Source organism: Sturnus vulgaris, chromosome 28 (genome assembly GCF_052056855.1).
Source record: "Sturnus vulgaris isolate bStuVul1 chromosome 28, bStuVul1.hap1, whole genome shotgun sequence".
In the NCBI taxonomy this organism is placed as follows: Eukaryota; Metazoa; Chordata; class Aves; order Passeriformes; family Sturnidae; genus Sturnus; species Sturnus vulgaris.
The window spans coordinates 637,608-657,001 of record NC_142270.1 but is presented as its reverse complement, the minus strand read 5'-3'; the positions used below and the strand labels follow the sequence as shown (position 1 = coordinate 657,001).

At 49.2% G+C, this 19,394-nt stretch overlaps 3 protein-coding genes and 1 pseudogene across 8 annotated transcripts in view; 1 reads left to right on the top strand and 3 right to left on the bottom strand.

Annotated features, from left to right (window-relative positions):
• The window catches only part of GFPT1 (glutamine--fructose-6-phosphate transaminase 1), a 32,884-nt gene extending 31,428 nt beyond the window's left edge, over window positions 1-1,456 (bottom strand). For 2 of the 4 annotated variants that reach the window (XM_088179906.1, XM_088179905.1), the window contains exon 1: window positions 1,420-1,456. In XM_088179906.1, the coding sequence (XP_088036032.1) occupies window positions 1,420-1,441 (22 nt within the window). In that variant the 5' untranslated portion in view covers window positions 1,442-1,456. Of the gene's footprint in view, window positions 1-1,040; window positions 1,161-1,419 lie in introns of those variants that run through there. The other 2 variants (XM_014891379.2, XM_088179907.1) reach the window with 2 other exon arrangements.
• A 2,082-nt stretch (window positions 1,457-3,538) lies between these two features.
• Window positions 3,539-11,603, bottom strand: NFU1 (NFU1 iron-sulfur cluster scaffold). 2 transcript variants are annotated; one of them, XM_088179910.1, is made up of 8 exons: window positions 11,520-11,603; window positions 10,016-10,122; window positions 9,517-9,652; window positions 7,575-7,641; window positions 6,962-7,076; window positions 6,697-6,760; window positions 4,514-4,688; window positions 3,539-3,819 (listed from the first exon to the last, which is right to left on the bottom strand). In XM_088179910.1, the coding sequence occupies exons 1-8, from the start codon at window positions 11,564-11,566 to the stop codon at window positions 3,772-3,774; spliced, it is 759 nt and encodes a 252-aa protein (XP_088036036.1). In that variant the 5' UTR covers window positions 11,567-11,603; the 3' UTR covers window positions 3,539-3,771. The 2 variants fall into 2 exon arrangements, with proteins under 2 accessions (XP_088036036.1, XP_088036037.1); XM_088179911.1 differs by lacking the exon at window positions 11,520-11,603 and adding an exon at window positions 10,367-10,629.
• Window positions 11,604-12,386: 783 nt separating this feature from the next.
• Window positions 12,387-19,394, bottom strand: part of AAK1 (AP2 associated kinase 1) — a 71,242-nt gene continuing 64,234 nt past the window's right edge. For both annotated transcript variants that reach the window (XM_088179900.1, XM_088179904.1), the window contains one exon: window positions 12,387-19,312. In XM_088179900.1, coding sequence (XP_088036026.1) covers window positions 18,186-19,312 — 1,127 coding nt within the window. In that variant the 3' untranslated portion in view covers window positions 12,387-18,185. The remainder of the gene's footprint in view (window positions 19,313-19,394) is intronic.
• Window positions 13,941-16,177, top strand: LOC106862394 (smad nuclear interacting protein 1-like; annotated as a pseudogene).

Sequence of the window (19,394 nt, the reverse complement as noted above, 5' to 3'; positions counted from 1 at the left end):
ATCCCCATTCTTGCAGCAAGCTATTTATAATAATAATTATCATTTCTATTCTTAGCTTTGCACCGCTTTGTACTTTCAACACGAATTAACACGGTGTTAAACGTGAGCTGAGGTATGAATCTCTGACTGATTCTCCACAGCACGCCACAACTTGACAGCTTGAAGGTAATGCCGGTTCTATCCCACAGAAACAATGAGAGAAATGGCAACTTGCACACTAAGTGTAAAACCCACAGTCTCGCTGAGAGCATAATTCTGCACACAAAAATACAGGCAGGAAAAGAAATAAGGTAGTGTGGAAAGAAGATAGGGAAATCCAACAGATCGGTGTTGCATAAATTTCCATGGAAAAACATGAAGACGACGGGATAGGAAGAGGAAGAAAAAGGATAAATGACATTCCTGAGTGAAAGGATGGGGCTGGGTGGCTCTATTGCCACGGGAAGCGGAGTGCAAGGCACGGCGGCGAGAGGAGAACCAGAACCAGATCAGCCCCGGCCGGAGCTCACGCCGGGCTTGGGGCACAGTCCCGGCACAGCCGGGCCAGGCCGGACCGACCTGCGGCAAACAAATTACCGGGAGCTGTAACGCCTAGTAAACATCAACACCGCTGGCACCCGGGGTGGGAGTGGTGACTGCGATAGGACCAGAGCCACGGCACAGGAGCGCCCCGTCCTACCCGTCCCTGCCGCGCACCGGGGCTCCCGTGCCAGCGGCAGCCACAGCGGGATTCCCCGGGCCCGGGCAGCGTGTCTGTCCCCGGCAGCATCGAGCCGACCCCGCCAGCACAGCCCGGGACACCGGCCCTTTGTCCGCTGCCGCCACATCCCCGGCAGACTGGCAACAATTCGCCCTTTCAGTCGCTAGCACGGTGCGAGCCGCCCCCGCGCGTTATTGGGATAACGGGGCCGGGCCGCCTCTCACCCTCCATCCCCGCCCGGCCGGGGCCGCGCTGCGGCCTCACAGCGCCCGGCCGGGCGGTTCCTCCCGCCGGCTCGGGGCCGGCCCGGGCCCCGCCGTGCCCCCGGCCCGGTGCTCACCGCACATGGTGCGTCCCGCTCCGCAGCCGCGCTGTCTGTGGCGCCGGGGCCGCGCCCCTCGCGCCAGGCCCGGCGCAGGCCCCGGCCCGCCCCGCCCCGGGCCGCGCCCGCCATTGGCCGCCTCGCCGCCGCCCCGCCCGCCCGGCCCGGGACGTGGCAGCCACTGCCGGGGCCGCGTCCGCCGCGGGGCCGGGCGGACATAGGGGGACGGGCACCGGACGGCGAAAATACGCCCGGGACACGGGGATGGGCCCGTTCCCCGAGTCCCCGGTGATTCCCAGCCTCGGGCCGGTGGGAGCCCCCGTTCCCAGACCCTTCCCGGGAATTTACAGGCCCGGACAGCGGAGGGGAGATGCTCCCCCCGGTAATTCCCACTGACGCCAGGCAGGAGCAGCTCCCATGGGATCATCCCCAGGCCTTTCCGCAGCACTCAGCGCCTGAAGATCACGGGGTGAGCGCCCGAGGCTGCTCCGGGCTGGGGCAGAGGACGAGCGGCCCCGTGAGGCTCCCGGAGCCCCGTGACACGGGCTGCATCCTTCCCAGTCCACGCGGCCTGGCCTCTGGTTTCTTACTCAAGCTGTTCTATAACAGCACCCATTCAGAAGCAAGAGAAAGAAACCATTAAGATGAATCTGCAAAGCAAACTGGGACAGGCATAACTGACCAAGGCGTGACATCCGTTCATCTGGAGAGCTCAGCGATTCTGTCTGCAGCCACCCCCACCAAACCCTGCTTGGAAACGTATTAAAAGCCTAAGGCTACAAAACACAGCAATGCCTTAAGAAAAATACCATTCATTCAACTTTATATTACACTAAAAAGTCAATAGAGAACTATTTCCTTAAAAAGCACAGAAAATAACCCACATCAGGACACACAAAAGAACCGGGACGGGGCCTATTTTGCACTTGCTGCCAGGACCTGGCCGGACACAGAGCAGTGAGAAGGACATGGGATGTCAGGAACATGAGAAGCCCGCAGCCAGCACACAGCCACAGCCCCATCCCGGCTGTGTTCCACAGCGAGGACACACCGGGACGAGCGGGGCAGATACCCGGGCCCGGAGCGTGCCGGGCAGCGCTCTCCCCTGCCGCTGCCAGGGCTTTATCTCCCTGTCACCGGTGAAGCTGCACGAGGCCTGAGCTCTGATTTCCAGCAGGCAGGAGAGTACCGATTTCCCAATGAGCCCTGGGAAGGTGAGGGGCAGGAACACACACCGTGCGGGCAGGCACAGTAGCACTGCTCCCCTCGGAGCTCACTCTGCCCTGCTCCTGTCCCGGCCTTTTCTTCCCTGCCCTGCAGCAGGGAATTTTGTCATCAGTACGCTGGTACCGTGTACTTCACCAGAGAGTGAAGGAAAAGATGGTTATTTCACACCGATTTCCAGATCCTGGGAGGGTAATTCAAACAACTGTGGGTTATTACTGAAAGCTGAAGAAATATTTAGCTAAAGTATTTATTTTCAAATTTCTACCAAGTAAGAGGCAGTTTATGGTTACCACAGGCTGATGTGGTGCTATAGAGGAGATTCTCCAGCAACTGAACTCATCCTGTTTAGGGACCCTTACACTGGCAAGGGATGAAAGAGGGAACACACCAGAGCCTGTCAAGCCAATCATAAGCCAAATGAGGACCACAACTCAGCTCCATGGTTTAGCACAAAGAAGGAACAGAATTCCTGGTCACGAAGCCCTCTGCTAAAGCCAGGCACCAGGAAGAAATCGCTCCTCCACACAGAAGTAAACACAGCTCCTTGCAAAGCCCCATTTATGTATTTCAACTGCAAACACTATGTATGTTCTGTATGTCAGAACAGCAAACACTTCTCTGCCCTGGTGTGCAGGACTGGAAGGAGCCCTGCTCTGCCACGTCCCCCACAGAGGCAGCCAAGTACAAGGCCAGAGAGCAAACAGGATATGGCAGGAGCAAACACAAACACAGGCCCTCCTTCCCTCTGCCACCCTGCACAGGCAATCCGTGCCTGCCAGCACGGCACCCTCCTCCTGATGCTGCAGAATTACTCTGAGAAATCATGCATGTTTCAACAGAACACTAATGGTGGCTGAACCATTTCACTGCTAAATGAGCTAATTAATCTCTCTACTTAGTGAAGCTGATAAGGATCATTCTTTTCCAACATTTACTATAGAAGATATGATTTTTTGTTTCTGTTGCTATGGTTTGCACAGTAGCAATGAGCAAGGAGATAACTTTCCACAAGCCATGGCAGCGTCACATCCCCCAAAATGAACAGTTAATGTCAAAGGTTATCTTTCACACACTAAAATTTGATAGCAATCAGCAGCTTATTAACAAGACTTGATAAAATTAACATTCCTGAAGCTCCCAGTAAGGGCAGAGAGTCCTGTCAGTCCTACAGGCTGGAGGAATAAACATCTAATATTGCTATTGCATGAAAAAGCCGAGGAACTTTTGCCTTCTCCTTTTTTTCAGTATTGAAGTTTCTGTATGAAAAAACAACAAAAAAACCACATCACTGTTTTCTGAGCCCACCATTTCTTTCTAAAGACATAGCACAGAGTAGAGTAAAAGAATTTTTCTGTAATACAGGGCATTTAATAAATTAGTGGATGAACTGCTTGAACTGATGGTACATTCTCACAGTAAGTACAGCTATTTTTCTGACAAGGCAGATTTGGTTATTCCTCAGCACAAAGATGGTTTACATATACCAGGAGTTAAATGTTTATTTGGCCACAGATGACGAAGCTCAAGTAGAATTTGCTTCTTTCTCCACGTCATCATCATCGTCAACAACCTGAAATCAAATCCAGAAGTAGTTTAGATAAACAGTTTAAGCTCTCAGTCCTGAAGGATTTATTACATTAAATCCCTGCTGCGCCCAAGGAGAACAGCAGTTATTCCACACCACTGAATGACAACAGGTTCAGGAGGAAGGCAAGAAAAACTGGCAATTCAAAATGCCATGAGGAAATGAGCTTTAATTATAGGAGCTGGCCAAGTTACCACAAAGGCCACGAAAACAATTGCTCTAGAGAACAGGTATTTCATAAGAAAACCAAAGAATCTGCATTTCAGGGAACAAAGCTCGTTGCTTTTTATCACATCAAGTCACCAAAGCACAAAGGTATCAGCAACCAAGTGTGTCCAGCTCAGGGCTCCTCGGCAGAGGAGGGGTGTGGCACACTGGGGCGAATCCAGCAAGGGTCACCTGCCTCCCCTGCTGCCAACACCATCAGCCAGCCCTGCCCCAGGGCCACTGCTGCTGCTCAGGCCAAGCCAGGCACCCACAGCACCCAGGGCTGCTCCCAGGCAGGCAGTCCCAGCCCATGGGCTGCTACAGCACCCTGCCAAGATGCAGCTGCTGACTTGGAAAACCTGCATCTATGTATCTCTGGTTTTCCCGAGCTGCCAACCTGCCCCCGCTGGAAAGGGGGACAGAGCTCCTTTTCCACTGGAAAGAAACCCTCTGTGGTCTCTCCCCGACCCACCTGCTCAACGCCTTCCACCTCAGGGATGTAGAACTGGAGCATGTTCTGTATCCCGTTCTTGAGGGTGATGATGGAGCTGGGGCAGCTGGTGCACGACCCCTGCAGCTTCAGCTGCACAATCCCATCCTCAAAGCCTTTGTAAATAACATCACCACCATCTTCTTGCACGGTGGGCCTAATGGAACACAATATTCAACTTAAAGCTTGTGGAGCTGAAACATGGATCTTTCCCCTCAGCAAAGCAGTATTTAATACAAAAATTGTCAAGATAGAGGGATTTAGTCACTATTTCTCTACAACCACCTGGTTCACATTTCCAACAACTCCTCCTGCGCCAGACTATCTAACATAGAAACTTTTTCTGGGGGACAGCAGGCAAGCCATATTTGCAATGAATCCAGCAGTGTATGAAGGAATCACTGAACTTGTAGGGTAGAGAGTGAACGCCCTGGAGCAGAGCTCAGCCAGCACAGACACCCTGGCTTGCCTGGAGGCTTTCTCCACAGGCAATCATTGCCTCAGTTGCTGCCAGTAACACCAGGGGCGTGTCCCCCCACGGCTGCAGTGCAGCTGTCACCTGTGATAAGAAGCCCTGCTTCCATAAATAAATATGCAGCTCTCCACAATTTACGAAGGACAGAAAACAGCTCCAACTATAAAAGCTTAATCCTGCTCGGGGTGAAGGAACCAGCTCCTGATAAGCTCACCTCAGTGCCACATGCATTTCTGCAGCCTGCTCTCTCTCTGCCAGCCACAAATGCCCAGCATTGTAGTTCTGTCGCCATAGCAACATTTTTCCAGACCAAGTTAAAACCATCAAGTTACTCTAACAGAAGCTCTTTATACTGATTTCCAAAATAACTCTCTGAGAACTACAGTCCTAACAGAGAAGTCTCTGAACCTGACACATTTATAAACTCACCACAGCAAATTATCTCCATTCCAGAAAGCCAAAGATCATGATTTAAAATACCATTTCCCTTACTTGAATTAACTTTTTGACACACTACAGGACCTTCCAGATGTACATTCCCTCCATCCTGCACCTTGCGACAACTTCTCTGCATTTAATTTTGATTTGCTGGACAATAAATGCTCTATGTGTAACCTGATTTATGGATAACTTCTGAGAATAGTCTGCTATAAAATGAAAGAAGATACAGAACTGCTGCTATTCTCATCAACAGCTTCTTGGTGCACTGAGGGGGAAGAAATTAGAGAAATGAAAAGGTGGGAAAACCCGAATTTTGGGCAGAAATTCTGTGCCTATTAGAAAAGGCCCCTAGGAAATCAAGGACTGACACACCCCAGGGAGCTTAAACAACCAGGTACCCAGCAGGAGCATGAACATTTCTGTCACAGCTTTAGCCAACATTGTAGTTGGCTTCTGGTTTCAACACTTAGTACAAAATTTGGGAAAGATGTTCCAGCTTATTTCTACTTTTCTTGCTTTTTCAGGAAAATTGACCAGCACCATGTGTCTGCTCTGAGATAAAGTAGTTTCTGGTTCCTGCAGTTCGTGAGCTGGGGAAGATGTCACCATCAGATATCACAAGCACATCAGACATCTTCCCCTGCACATTAAATGTCAAGTTACTTATTGCTTTCAGTTCACTTTGGAAGGCACTTAATGAGCACAAAAATACTCTTCAGGTAAACAACATGATCCACAACTACTCTTGAGACTTCATTAGTTACCACCAGTTTCTAAATTCAAGCTGTGTTAAAGCACCAATAAAATCACAACAGAGTGCAAAGCCAAAATCCGTTGAGGGCAAGGATTTTCCACTAGGAAATTTTCCTTTGGAATATAAACTACTTTGGAACACTTGGAAGGGAAGGAGAAGAACAATTGCAACTGACATCAATACAGAAAGAGAAAAGGGTGTCTGTAGAAGCAAAGCCTGTGCTATTTCCATGCCTTAAAGCAGCCACGTTAAAGCCATGGACCATGTGGAGGGTGAGCCCTGCTCTGAAGTCAGCAAAGGACTCTGCTCAGGACAGAAGCTTCAACAGCAAAACCAGAGAGAGAGTTTTCAACTGAACAGCATTCCCAGCTCTGGCCAGTTCTGCACTTGAACCTCTCCACATCAGATGCTGAACCATGGAATCACATTCCCAAAGAATAACACACTAACTCCCAAGACTAACTCACTCATCCAGCAGCAATGCTCCCTGTTCACCTGATTCTTGTATCCAGCAGCTCCTTAATCATCAGTACAACTTCATCATCTTCTTCGGAAGCAGCTTGGGAAAAGAAAAATGTGCAAGTCAGAACACTGAGAGAATTCCAGGCATTCCTGGAATGCCTGCATTCGTTCATCTTAATAGGTTTTAAATTTAAATTCTCCTGCATGCTTTTCTGAGGGAGAAGTGGAGGCTCTTCTGGATGGCACAAAAGCTAAACCCAAAGGCACACCTTGGCCTTTCCCTGAAGATCTGACTTACCTGTATCTGTCCTAGGTGCCTCGTCAGTAACTACAGGTAAGCCAGAGGCAAAGAAATCCATTATGGTTGCATAAATATCTGGTTTCAGCAAATTCCAGTCCAGGTCTTCACTCTCCTGAGAGAATCAGAAGAGGGGGGAAAACAAGAATAAAGAAGAGTACCTGCCTGCTTCTGCTACATTACACAGAGAGTCTGATATTAAGAATGCCATAATGGACCCTCACATTTAATGCACAGACTGGACTCCATGTTCTGGCAAGTCCAGCTTTGCCAAAGACATTTAGTTAGACTCAGACTGTGACATGTAAAGAAAGGCCTCCTTGTTTGCAAGCCAAGCAAGTGCTTTTAAAATATTAGTTAAAAAGGTGTGAAAGTGTCCAAAATATGTTACTATTTGACAGATATTTTTATCAACTGTTTCAGAGACTCAAGATTGTCAATTCACTATTCCCTGAACTTATTTTCTTTTATATTAAAGGCAGCTCCCTTTGGGCACTTGTGTGCACTTCTCTGGGACTTCCACTAAGCCTGTCTGAGAGCCTGGCTGGATCTGCTCTGTGGCCATTTCCATACAGCTCATCTTTGAGCACAGCTGAATCACTCTTCTCCTTACCTTGGTGATTGTGATGAAGTCTGGCCCAAAGAAAACACTTTTAACTCCTTCAATCCGGAATAACTGTCTGTTAAGGAAACAAGGGGGGGGGGGAATGGGTAAAAATGCACCCAATCTGACAAATTGAGTTTTAATTTTAACAATTAATAATATGGTTAACCCAACAATTTCATCTACAGAAAAAAAAAATTAAAACTGTGGTGAACTTGCACTGTAGGCCTGATGGAACACAATATTCAACTTAAAGTTTGTGGAGCTGAAACATGGATCCTTCCAGAAACCCTCAGTAAAGCAATATTTAATACTCACAAAAATTGTGAGATACAGTGTAAGGCTGTAAGAGTGTTTTTTTGTAATTGGGGGGGGAATATTCTCTTGAAAGACTGGAAAATATCAAAAATGTAATGAATGAAAGAATCAGAAATCTTACCACAAAAGTACGTGCAATGGAAAATTATAAAAGTGATTTCACAATACCCACTTGAAAGAATTTCTACACATTAAATAGTTTTGTGTGCACTGAGCATTTACATGGCTAAATCAACTGGATTTTGAAAATATTTAAACCATGGAATTATGCAAGTGCACCAAACCATCTGAAATAATTAAATAATTCTCTTCCCTCCCTCTCGTCTAGGGAGCTTTTGTTAATTCTTTGGAAATTTTTATTCCAAATTATATTTAAAAGGGAATTTTATTCCCTTTTAAAACAAAGTCATCCCACTTACAGAAACCATGATCTGGGATCAGTGACACACAAAGCAGACGGTTTTTCCCCATGATCCTGCACAATACACACAACCAAACTGGTGTGCACTGCACACATTGCAGCACACACACCATCCTGGATGAAAATGTCTATTTGCAGACAGATGACAACAAAAAGCCACTTTATGACAGTCGACTTCACTCTGCAACCTGATGCACCTTGGCACAATGAGATCCTGCAGCTTCAGCACTTTGCTAACACGTTGTGATGTCTCAGAAACCTTTCACATTGGATTTATTACTGCAAGTCACAGAGCTCTGTCTGCAAAGATCCTGTTTGCTCTCAAACAGCCCTGCAAGAGGCCTCTGGAAACATCAGAGTTGTGTGTTTGATAGTCCCCCAGCTCCTGGAGGGAATGCCATGGCACACAGCTTCTGCTCTTATACAGAATTCTGCCAAGGTAGCCAAAGCTGCCTGGGATCTCCACTGCAGCATCTCTAGGTCTCATTCCCTGCCCAAAGCCCTTCCACCCACAGAACACACAGAGTTTATTTTCACAGACTGATGTGAAAGCAGTGACACAAAATCAGTGCCTCCAAATATTCCCAGAGACTCATGCTGGTGCTCCAAGCCCCTTCTATGCCAAGAACTGATTCTTACTCCAGATAGTACATTTTGATTAATGAAAGCAGCATTTCCAAGACCTGTTACAGACCCAGCCCAGAACAGTTGTCTTTCTTTGAGTGAAGCACAAATCTTTAGTGAAGGAAAAACACCCTGGTTCTGAAGTTCAGGGTAGCCCCAACACCTGCCAAAGCGAGCTGCTGCATTTATTTCAGAGTATTTGGGGGCTATTCACAGACTGTTTCCCAATTCTAAACAGTTACATAATTTCCAAGTAACTACTTGAACGGAGAGTGTTCTGAGGGGATGAATTTGAGAAATCAGGGCCAGAGATCTCACTGATGATGCAGCTTCTGCTCACAGATACTGATTTGTACCCCCTCTCAATCCAACTGCAGGAACCAGACCATGGTGCCTCCTGCCATGACAGAGCTGTGGGGAGTACCCACAATAACCTTCCCAGCTTTCATCTTAGGCAGCATTACATCTCAAATCCAAGCAAGACACTCCAGAGGAGCAGCAGAATGATCGGAATTTGCTTAAAAACATCAGCTGTAGACACAGAGCCCAGACCAAGCCCCTAACCAGTCATGGTGTGTTTAATAATACCTTGCTAAAGGTGAGCAATAGGCTGAAGCCGGTGTGGAAAACTCCATAGTCCTCGACTCCAGCACTTCCCTTCCTGGAATAAACTTCAAGCTATTTGGATTTGGTGTGTCTTGAGTTTGAATAAACATGCCTCTTACTGCAAAAACAAAGACAAAGAAGAAAAGTAATATAATCAAACCTAAGGACCTTAAATGAAAGTCAAGTCCTGATAATTCAGCAAGCCCAGAGTGATTCCTCTGCTCCAGAGAACTGCAGCCCGGGCAGCCACGAGGCTTTAAAAACACAACCCAAAAACCCCTGAGCCACAGGAGCATTGCTGAACACGGGCACGTCATCTGCCAGGAGACAGCAGCATAAAAGGAACCTTGGCTTAGCTTGTTCTGCTAACTTTTATTTACTAAAAAGCATAATCCTCAGAACGAACAGCAAACTTTCAGCTATACAATGGAACATAAAAACCCACAATGTGCTCATCTGTTAATTTTTAACTGGTATTTACCTGCACGATGCCATGCTGCAGATGGAAGAGACGGTTTCTTTTGCAGAAGCTGGTGTAAAGGCTGTCGAGTCGTCAGATTATGATCTTTTAACAGCACATGACATAACCTAGAGAAAAACAACTTTACTGACAATTCCCAAATTCTACATTTGCACTGTCCCAAAGAAAGAGTATTGCAGATGCTTTTAGCTGCCCCCAGACTCAGCAATACACACCTGAGGTGGTGTCATTGGCTCAAACAAAAGTAAAGAGGGGAGAGCAGCAGGGGGAAAAGGGAAAAAAAAAATCATTAAAAGGAAAAGCAAGACAGAGTGATTGAGTAACAGGCTTCAGTTTCACAGCTGTAAATACCTGATTTCTGTAACCGTGTGCACAGCCAACAGCATCAGGGTATTTCAAAGCAAAGTGAACATCAGAAAATGAAAACAAAACTCACATCACAGATGAATTATTGGATACTAAGGATCAATTATTATCCAGTTCCTCTCCTCCTTATCAGCCATATGGGAGGAAAACTGATAAACTCAGTAAATACCATCTGCAGGGGCCGTTCAGTAAGATGCTGGTTCTGGTCATAAACCAGAACACAAGCACTGCACACAGGCCCAGAAGCCTCAAACATGGAACAGGAGAGAAGCTCGGTCTCATGAAATGAACATCCCTACCTTGAGTGCAGGACACAAGAACATGGAAAAAGTCTAAATCATGTTACTCGCTTATTTTTGTGGGCTAGGGAGCAGGTAGAAACCACAACAGAATGTATAATGAAGGCCCCCGGAAGTTCCCTTTAGCTAATAATGATTATATCCCATTTTACACTGCTCAGCACAGAGCAAGCGTGCCCAGCGCTACAGGATCCTCGAAATTCCTCCTTACTGCTTGATCTTGAGCAAATTGTGGGGGAGGAATTTCCTGTTATTTCATGGCCTTGAATATACAGGAATGGGTGGGAGGGGGGGTGTAACAGCTCCTCACTGCTTGATCCTGTACACACGCGGGGGTGCAGAATTCCCCCTCCTTGCAGGATCCTGAGCATGTGTGAGGGGAATTAATCCCGGCTGCACTGTCCTGAGCGTGTGGGGAATTACCCCTCGGTGCAGGTCCTGAGCACACGTGAAGGGAATTACCCCTCGGTGCAGGTCCTGAGCACATGTGAAGGGAATTACCCCTCGGTAATTTCCCCTCACGGCTCTCCCCGGGTATGCAGGGGGTGAGCACTCAGGAGCTGCGTGTCAGGAAGAACTACCAGCTCGCGGCTGGCAAAAGGCTGGGAAGGAGAAACACTCAGGAAGAAGCGTCATCCCAGTCCGCGGTGGAGAAAGGAAGGGGAAGAGCAAGGAGCACTCGGGGCGGCCCTAGAGGTCGCGGGGCCGCTAAGTGCGACGCGGCCCTCTTTGAGTCGCGCAGGGAAGGGGCGGGAGGGGCCCCTCCGCGAATACGCCGAGCTCCCTGCGGGAAAAAGCCGTGCGGGGCAGCGGGAGCCGCGGGCCCCGCGGTCACCTACCGCCCGCCCAGCCCCGCCGCCGCGCACAGCCGCCGCGCCGCCGCCATCTTGGCTCCCCGGGGCTGCTCCTGCCGCCGCTCGCTCACGGCGGCGCCCCCTGGCGGCAGCGCCTGAGGGCGACAGCGGCCATGGCGGAGGAGATCGGGGCGGAACGGGCACCGGCGGCTCCGGGCCAGCCACTCACCCGTGTGCCCGAGTGCCACACCCACACAGCTCTTAAATCCCCCCCAGATGGGGGATGGCGACTACAGCACTGCGCTGGGCAGCCTGTGTCAGGGCTGGGTAGCCCTTTCCATGAAGGAATATTCCCAATATCCAGCCTGAACCTCCCCTGGCCCACCCTGAGGCCATTCCCTCTCCTCCTGTCCCTGCTCCCTGGGAGCAGATCCCGACCCCCCGGGTGTCCCCTCCTATCAGGAGTTGTGCAGAGCCAGAAGGCAGCACAAATTCTCTCTCAAAGGACATTTTACACCAAGACTGAAATGAAATTAAGAAGTGCAGCAAAGCCCAAATAACATTTTGCACTTAGAGAGTCTTGGCTGCTGAATGATACCGAAAAACACCTTTAATCAGCACGCAGTGAGACTTCACATCTACTGGTCACCAGCCCTGCATTAAAACCGAGGAGCAGCAGCTTTGCAGGGCAGGCTCTGGGCTCTGTCCTGCCCTGGGTGGGAAGAGTTCTCTTGAATATAAACTGAAATACCCTCTGCTTAAAGCAGCAATAGCAGTTTTACTTTATCGCTGCTAGGTAAAACAGCAGGGCCAAACCCAGTTCAGCACTAGTAGGAAGAACATTAAAAAACAGAGTCCCTGTATCTAGCAAAAATATGGGGAGGGGAGAAAGAAGACACAATGGAGATGGTGGCTGTTCATCAGATACAGTTTTAATAAAATGTACATACGTTTACAAGTGGAACATTTCTTCATGATTACCAGGAACAGACGATCCCAACGGGAGTGCAAAACTTGAGCCCAGGGATTGACAGACAGAGGGGACAAGTCACTGTGTGTCACTGTGGGGACCACGGACACCCCCAGCTCTGGCTCCTTGTGGACACAAAAGATTTTCTCCCATCACCAGACTCGGGGTGTGGGAGGTTTCACCTGCTGCATCCCACAGCAGAGAAAGCCCCCTGCCCACCCATCCCATCCCTTTGGAGGCAAGGGATTAGGAACACTGATCAACTGATTATGCTTTTAACTTCACAGGAGCATTTCCAGGTGTATGTGAGGGTATTTACCCACCTACAACAGAAACTACAGGCTGTGGGTTATTTCTAGAAACGCTAATGCAACTGATTAGGTTTCAGGAATGTGTTTCAGAACTGGAGCAGTAAAAATGCTTTGGGGTCTGTCAGTGTGCTTGAAGGCATTGATTTAAAACCATGAGGAACGAAACAAAAACCCACAAAAATTCAACTCTCCAACATAAGTCTTTGGTGGAAGCTGAGTTAAAGTAACCGATTACCACTTTGGAGTGATTGCGTTCAGCAGTTACTCAGATCTCGCCCTGTTTTGTTGCTGTGGCACTGAGGACACGATCAGGCCGTGTCACCAGTGCTCCCACGGGGTCAGGGTCACGGCAGGACAGAGGACATAGGGACAGCCCCCAAAGTCCTGCAGCAGCTGGGGAGGACAGTCCCCGCCAGCACTGGCCCAACATCAGGGCAGTGAGTACAGAGCCAACTGCTTGTTTTACTCAGGCAGAAACTCTGATTAATCACTTTGAATAGAGACTTTAGTGCATTCAGTGGGTGAGAACCAAGAGCCAGCCCCTCTCCCAGCAGGAATCCGGGATTGTCACAGGGACGTGATAACGCTCCGGGTAGACGACCCAGGGCAGTGAACACCTTTTACTAAAGCATTAAAAAAACATTAAACCAGTGGTTCTTTTCAGAAAACTGATTTCAAAACACCGCACTGTCATTGTGTAAGTCTTACTTCATTAAGATCACTGATTGTGTGGCAAATAATTAGTATGATTCTACCCCATTCATTAATACAATAAGCTGCAGAGGCTATGGAAATGAAATTTCCACTTACAACTCAATCATGCTGAGGCTGCAGCAGTGGTAGCGCAGGATTAGGAGGAACACAGGCTGGAAATGAGAAGGATATTGGAGTAACAGGCATTGAAATTTAGTTTTCGGACCATAACCAGAAGTCCTATTACTTTATGAGTCACATGCAGAGATACAAACGAGCTGTCTCCACCCCTAGGAGAGATTTAAAACTGTTTAAGCACTGGATGTGTCTGGCAGGATCGTGAGCTCTGGGGCACAATTACCCTGCTCTTCATGTAAAGTGCCTGAAGGACAGAAAAGCTGCCGAAATGCCAGCTGGAATTCAGCCTGACCTAGGCCAAGAAGGGCTAAAGTCGAGCCTGCACATCTCAGTGCACCTTCCCTTTCTCCAAGCATGAAGGGACAGGATGATGCTCCTCCAGCATCAGCTCTGTGGGACCTGCACGTGGCACTGACAGAAGCTTCACTGAATTATTTAGAAGCAATTTTTCAAGTAAAAATGAAGAGAAGGAAGGAGAACCTGAATCCAGTGAACAGAGGTAACACCTTGACCCCACATGGTTCACACAGGGTACCTGCTCACTCCAGCAAAGCATCTCCCACAGGTTCATCCCACAGCACCAAAGCCTGACCTCCCTTCCAGCTGCTTTTGAGCAAATTCAAGAGCTAAAGTGCAGCTCCTGGCTCAGTGTGGCTGTGACACAGGCTATTGTCTGGGCCCTCACAATCACTCTCCTTGAATTCACAGTTTGCTGTCACAGTCATTCTCTATGTCTCTCACTCATTCTATCCAGCAACAACTGACTTGGGGGAACGTATATTTAGAACAAAAACCCCTTTTCGGGCATACATTTAAACAGAAAATTAAACAACAAAACATAGTAACAGTGTCAGCTTTGCTGAAGAAACATATCAAGGGAAACCCAGAAACTTCTTTACAGTACTTCTATTTTCACGAGGTTGTGAGGGAGGACAGAAAGCCCCATTACCACCACTATGCACCAGTATTTATTAACTCCGAGTGCAACCGCGCAGGGAAGGAGGGTCCCAGCTCCAAGACCCCCCCCCCCCCCCCACCCCGACCTGGTCATCATTCACCAGCAACTCATGGGAGCCAACGTGGCCTCCCTGCATTCCAGTGTTCTCCCTCCCCACCTCGAGGCTCCAACACTTCAGTCCAGGCTTTTCCTTCTCCCTTCCAGGCCATCCCCACACCCACCAGAACACTTGGCTCGTTTCTTGCAACTGGAGATATGTTGGAGGGGAACTGAACTAAGGGAAGGGAAAAGTAAAACAGAGCAACTGGGGTTTCTTTCCAAGACATTGTTTCCACCAGGTGAGGCCTGATGAGTTTAACGTCTCAACAGACTGGGAGCAGCACAGAAGATGCACAAAAGATAACAGCCATGAAGGGAACATCAACTCCAAACAACACCCCCGGCATGGCCAGAGACACTTGGCCTGGGAAAGAGAGGTAAGAATGAGGACCTAATTAACACCGGAGGCAAAGAGATCTGTAACCAATAGGAAACCAACGACTATTACACCAGTGAATTTCTATGGGGTTTTCACTGTACAAAATATGTTAAAAACCTAATAAAACTTATGTGTCATAGAATTATTTCCTCTGCACACCCGGGCTGTGTATGGATGAAATTATTTCTGCTACACATCCTAGCCAGAAGCAAAGAAATGCCTTGATTCTTTAACTAAAAATGTTGTTGGAGGGGTTGGGTGTTGGATCGTTCCCGCAGTTCCGGTGACACGGGGAGCGGGGATGGAGTCGCGGGCACAGCCCGCAGCACAGCGCCAGGAGGGTGGAGAAGGAACTGGATGATCGCTGTGGCAGGGGAACGAGGAGAGACACCCATCAGAGCAGGAGCACCGGCGGGACAGGAGCGGGGACCGGGACAGGAGGGAGGACCGGGACAGGAGCGGGGACCATTCACACGGAAAGAAGATCCTCACTGACAGGCCGGGAGGTCGCGGCCACCAGCAGGGCACGCAGAACCTGCAGCAGCAGCAGGCAGGGAGGGAGTTCTACAACGAGAGGAGAGAACAGCACCGGCAGAGCATCGAGGGCAGCGACGACCAGAACCCGGAGCTCCGGCAGCTCGAGAGCAAACCCAAAGGAAAAGCTGCCGTGAACAAGCAAAAGCCAAGCTCCGAGCTGTCCAGGGCGGTGCTGGAGGACACCAACACGTTCCAGGGTGTGGTGATGAAGGACATCGAACCCCTCGAGGCGCGCGGACGCGCTGGTGCCTGTGCCCCTTCAACAATGACGAGCTCCTGTCCTTGATGTTCATCCACAGGCAGAGAGCCTACCTGCTGGGCGGGCACAGCCGCCTCGCCCACATCCCCATCGCCCACCGGTCCTGCTCCGAGCCTCCAGGAGCGCCTGGAGCAGCACGGCACCGCGGGCCGTGAGCTGAGACCCTATAGCAGCGCCCCGGGCTCGGGGAACGGCACCTTCCTCAGCAACCTGCGCCTCCAGCCCCAGCGCTAACACCTACTGAACGAGGACATGCTGGAGTTTGGCTTCAGCAGCATGTCCTGCTCCACGAATTCTCAGATAAATCTGAGACCAATGCAAAGGACGATGAGGAGAAGGAGAAAGAGTCCGACAGTTAAAGGATGAGGAATGAACTGGGGAAGGGCAGAGGAGAGAAACTCCTTGCAACAGAATGGGCCCATAGTACTCTGAAGTCGGTGTTGTTAAACAAAAAAGGGGGAGTGTAGGGATGGGGTATACGCCCCACAGAAGACTAGGAAAAGCCTTATATATATCTTAAGTTTTTGAATCACATTCAGAATGACTCAACCCCAGTCCAACACCATTTCAGGGGATCGCAAACTCACCTAGAAAAAGCTCAAGTATTTGTTAAGAATCTTTAAAATGGAAAATGGGAAGGCCCCTTACCATTAATAAGCTGGAGGTGAGTATATGCCTGTGTTTCCACAGATTCTGGCCCACAATGGGTATGTGCAAGGGTGATCTGACCAGCCTTGGTTACTCCAACTTCATCATCAGCTTGAGAAACTGAAAGGATAAGATGAATGGAGCTTGTTCCCTGACTGCTTTGTGGGGTTTGGGCCCTAACTTTAAAGATTTTTACACAATAAATGGTGATTCTAAATATGTTGTTTATATCATAACACTAATATATGGAGTTTTTATAAAGGGATTGAGCTGTAAGATAATTATCTGATGTTATTTATATCCCTTGGTTGGTTGTAGGTTGTTCATGTTACCACTGATTATTAATAAAAGTTTATCTGTAAGATATTTTAGGGAAACCCTGCCAGCCAAAGCCTAAACTCTGGCCAAGCTCTGCCCCTGGTTGGTCAGGAAGTTTGCCATCACACCCAAGTATTTCTGCTCTAAAATTGTCATCAGGTCCTTTGAGTTCCTGATTTAGAAGTGGCAATGTGTGTCGCTTAGTGAGAGTTACCATCTAGGGAAATACTGTGTCCTGTAGAAGGGTATAAAAAGAGTTTGCCTTTTGTAATAAATGTCTCCGTTTCTCTGCCAGGCTGAGTCCATGCCTCAGTCATCACAGCCCTGCTCTTTGGGAATAGGATAGGAAACGAACACTTCAGAAGGAGAGCAAATGGATTTTGTTGAGGTTCATCCTTAACCAACAGGAAAGCAATAGGCAGAATTCACTCTGAGTCGAGCTCTCTGTCAGTATAAACCAGTCTAACGGGACTGTGGCCTCTGCTGAGTCACACCACATGAGGTACATCAGGACAGTTTTGGAGCTGTTTACGTCAGAAATTTCCCTGTAAGGTCTACTTTTAATACTGTAAATACACATCTCTCCTTCACCATAAGCAGATTTCCAGGTCCTACACTTTGGCATAGACCAGACAGGAAATGCATGTGTAAAAACGAAAGCTCAGCCTGATTGTACGACCTTCCAGCAACAGTAAGAACCTGATTGCTTTGTTGGGTTCACAGCATAAAGGCACCGTGATCCTTCCCTGCCTCTGGCCCCAGCCTGGGGCAGCAGCACACGTTCCAGTCCTGGGGGAGAAAAGCTGTACTGCTGCCCTGGCTCTGCTCTCACCAGCGCTGCCCAGACTGGCCCCAGACATCATGGCACAGCTCTGGCTCCCTGGGCACATCACCCACCAGCACACCTGGAGCCATGACTGCCACTGCTGCTGAGCAGCAGGAATATCACTGACAGCAAAAGTCACAATAACCCTTTAACCTGGAAAATCATGTCCTTTCCAGAGCATTAGCAAGTCCCGCTTGACTCACTCTGTAATTAATAAACCTTTTAATTTATCTTGTAGTGCATTTCTCTACCCAGGACCAGAAAATATGCAATACTGCTGGTTTGAGAAAAGCATCTAAAAAAGAAATAAATGGAGAGAAGACAGTGAAAGGAGGAACATGAGAAGCAACTGGAAAGGATACGAGGGTCCTGAGAGCCAGGCATTCAGACGAACATAACTTAAATGGTTCAACTATGTATCACTGCAAATAGAGTTCTGACCAAAAATAATAATTTCTTTATATATATATATATATATGTATGTATATATTGCTATGTCATTCAGTTCAGCTAAGAGGTTTGAGGTCCTGCACGAGGTGGTCCTGCAGGCAGCACAGCCCCCAGCTCCAGGCACGTTAAGGCTTCTGCTTTGCTGCTTTGAAGGGGAAGGGTGCCAAGGCGAAGGGATCTGTGCTGGGCAGCTCCATAGTCCTGGAAGACAGTGGGACAACTGAGACAGACCCTGCTATGGCCTGTCTGTTGGTCTGAGACACCACTTTGTAAGCAGCTATGGGCTTGGCCTCGAGGCCCGGCCCATCCTCGGGACTGTAGTGCCGGGAATACTTGGACAGGGACTGTGGACAGAAAGGCTTGCTGGCCACGGAGCCCAGCGCGGCATCCGCGGGCAGCGTGTGGCCGTGGCTCCTCTTGCCGGCCACGTCGCCCTGCTCTGGCAGCGCTGCTTTAGCAGGGACACTCTCCTGGGCCTCCACGGCTCTGACAGAGCAGGGATGGAGATTGCCTGGCTGAGCAAAGCCAGCAGAAGGATGTGGAGCTCTCACCGAGGCCACAGAGCCGTGAGCTACTGAATCCAGGCACGGGAACGTCGGCTGTGCCCGGTCATCGCCTCCTTGGCTCAGGAAAATGGGTGGTGTGAATGGCTCCTTGTGGGAAGTCAGCTCTTCCATGCTTTTCTTCTTAGTGAAAGGGGCTCTCAGAAACACATCTGCTTCCTCTGGATGTCGTAGGGCTGCATTACCCTTACAGATAAAAGGAGCTTTCGTAAAGACATCCACTTCATCAGGCACCTTCCTGGAGCTTCGGAAAGGAGCAGTGGCAAACACATCAGGTTCGTTAAAAACCTCCCCGGTGTGTGACTGGAAGGCTGGGAACAGCGCCTCCCCTGCTCTGGCCTGGGACTGGGGATCTTCTTTGGAGGCCTCGTGCCTGGGCACAGGCTGCAGGAACCCTGGGCACAACCTGCATGTCTCCTCCTCCTCTTCCGAATCCATCAGTAAAGGCCTGGACCCGCTGCAATCCAGAATATCTCCCTCATGGTCTGTCCCCTCTCCTTCACTGCTGTAGAAGGAGCTGTTGCTTGAAGGACCATCTCTAGCCAAGTACTCTGACTCTGAGTTGTGCTGCACTTTCACCTCCAGCATCTCGGGCTGACCCTTGTACAAAGCGAGTCCATCACTGCCAGAATCTCCTTTACAGAGCTCAAAAGCTACAGCTGGGAACCGGCCCGGATCCCTGTGCAGACCTACAAACACAAGAGAAGAGTGTTAGTGAACCAGCTCCATCTCCTCAGTCAGCAGTCACAACGAAAGGTACATTGCACGAGA

What these genes read in the sequence shown, in the direction of transcription:
- NFU1 (XM_088179910.1), bottom strand. Translation starts at nt 11,566, where the DNA reads ATGGCGGCGGCGCGGCGGCTGTGCGCGGCGGCGGGGCTGGGCGGGCG. An exon ending in GCGGCGGGGCTGGGCGGGCG is followed by an intron (nt 10,123 to 11,519) that starts GTAGGTGACCGC and finishes GTTTTTCTCTAG; the next exon opens with GTTATGTCATGTGCTGTTAA. An exon ending in GGCACCTAGGACAGATACAG is followed by an intron (nt 6,761 to 6,961) that starts GTAAGTCAGATC and finishes TCTTTTCCCAAG; the next exon opens with CTGCTTCCGAAGAAGATGAT.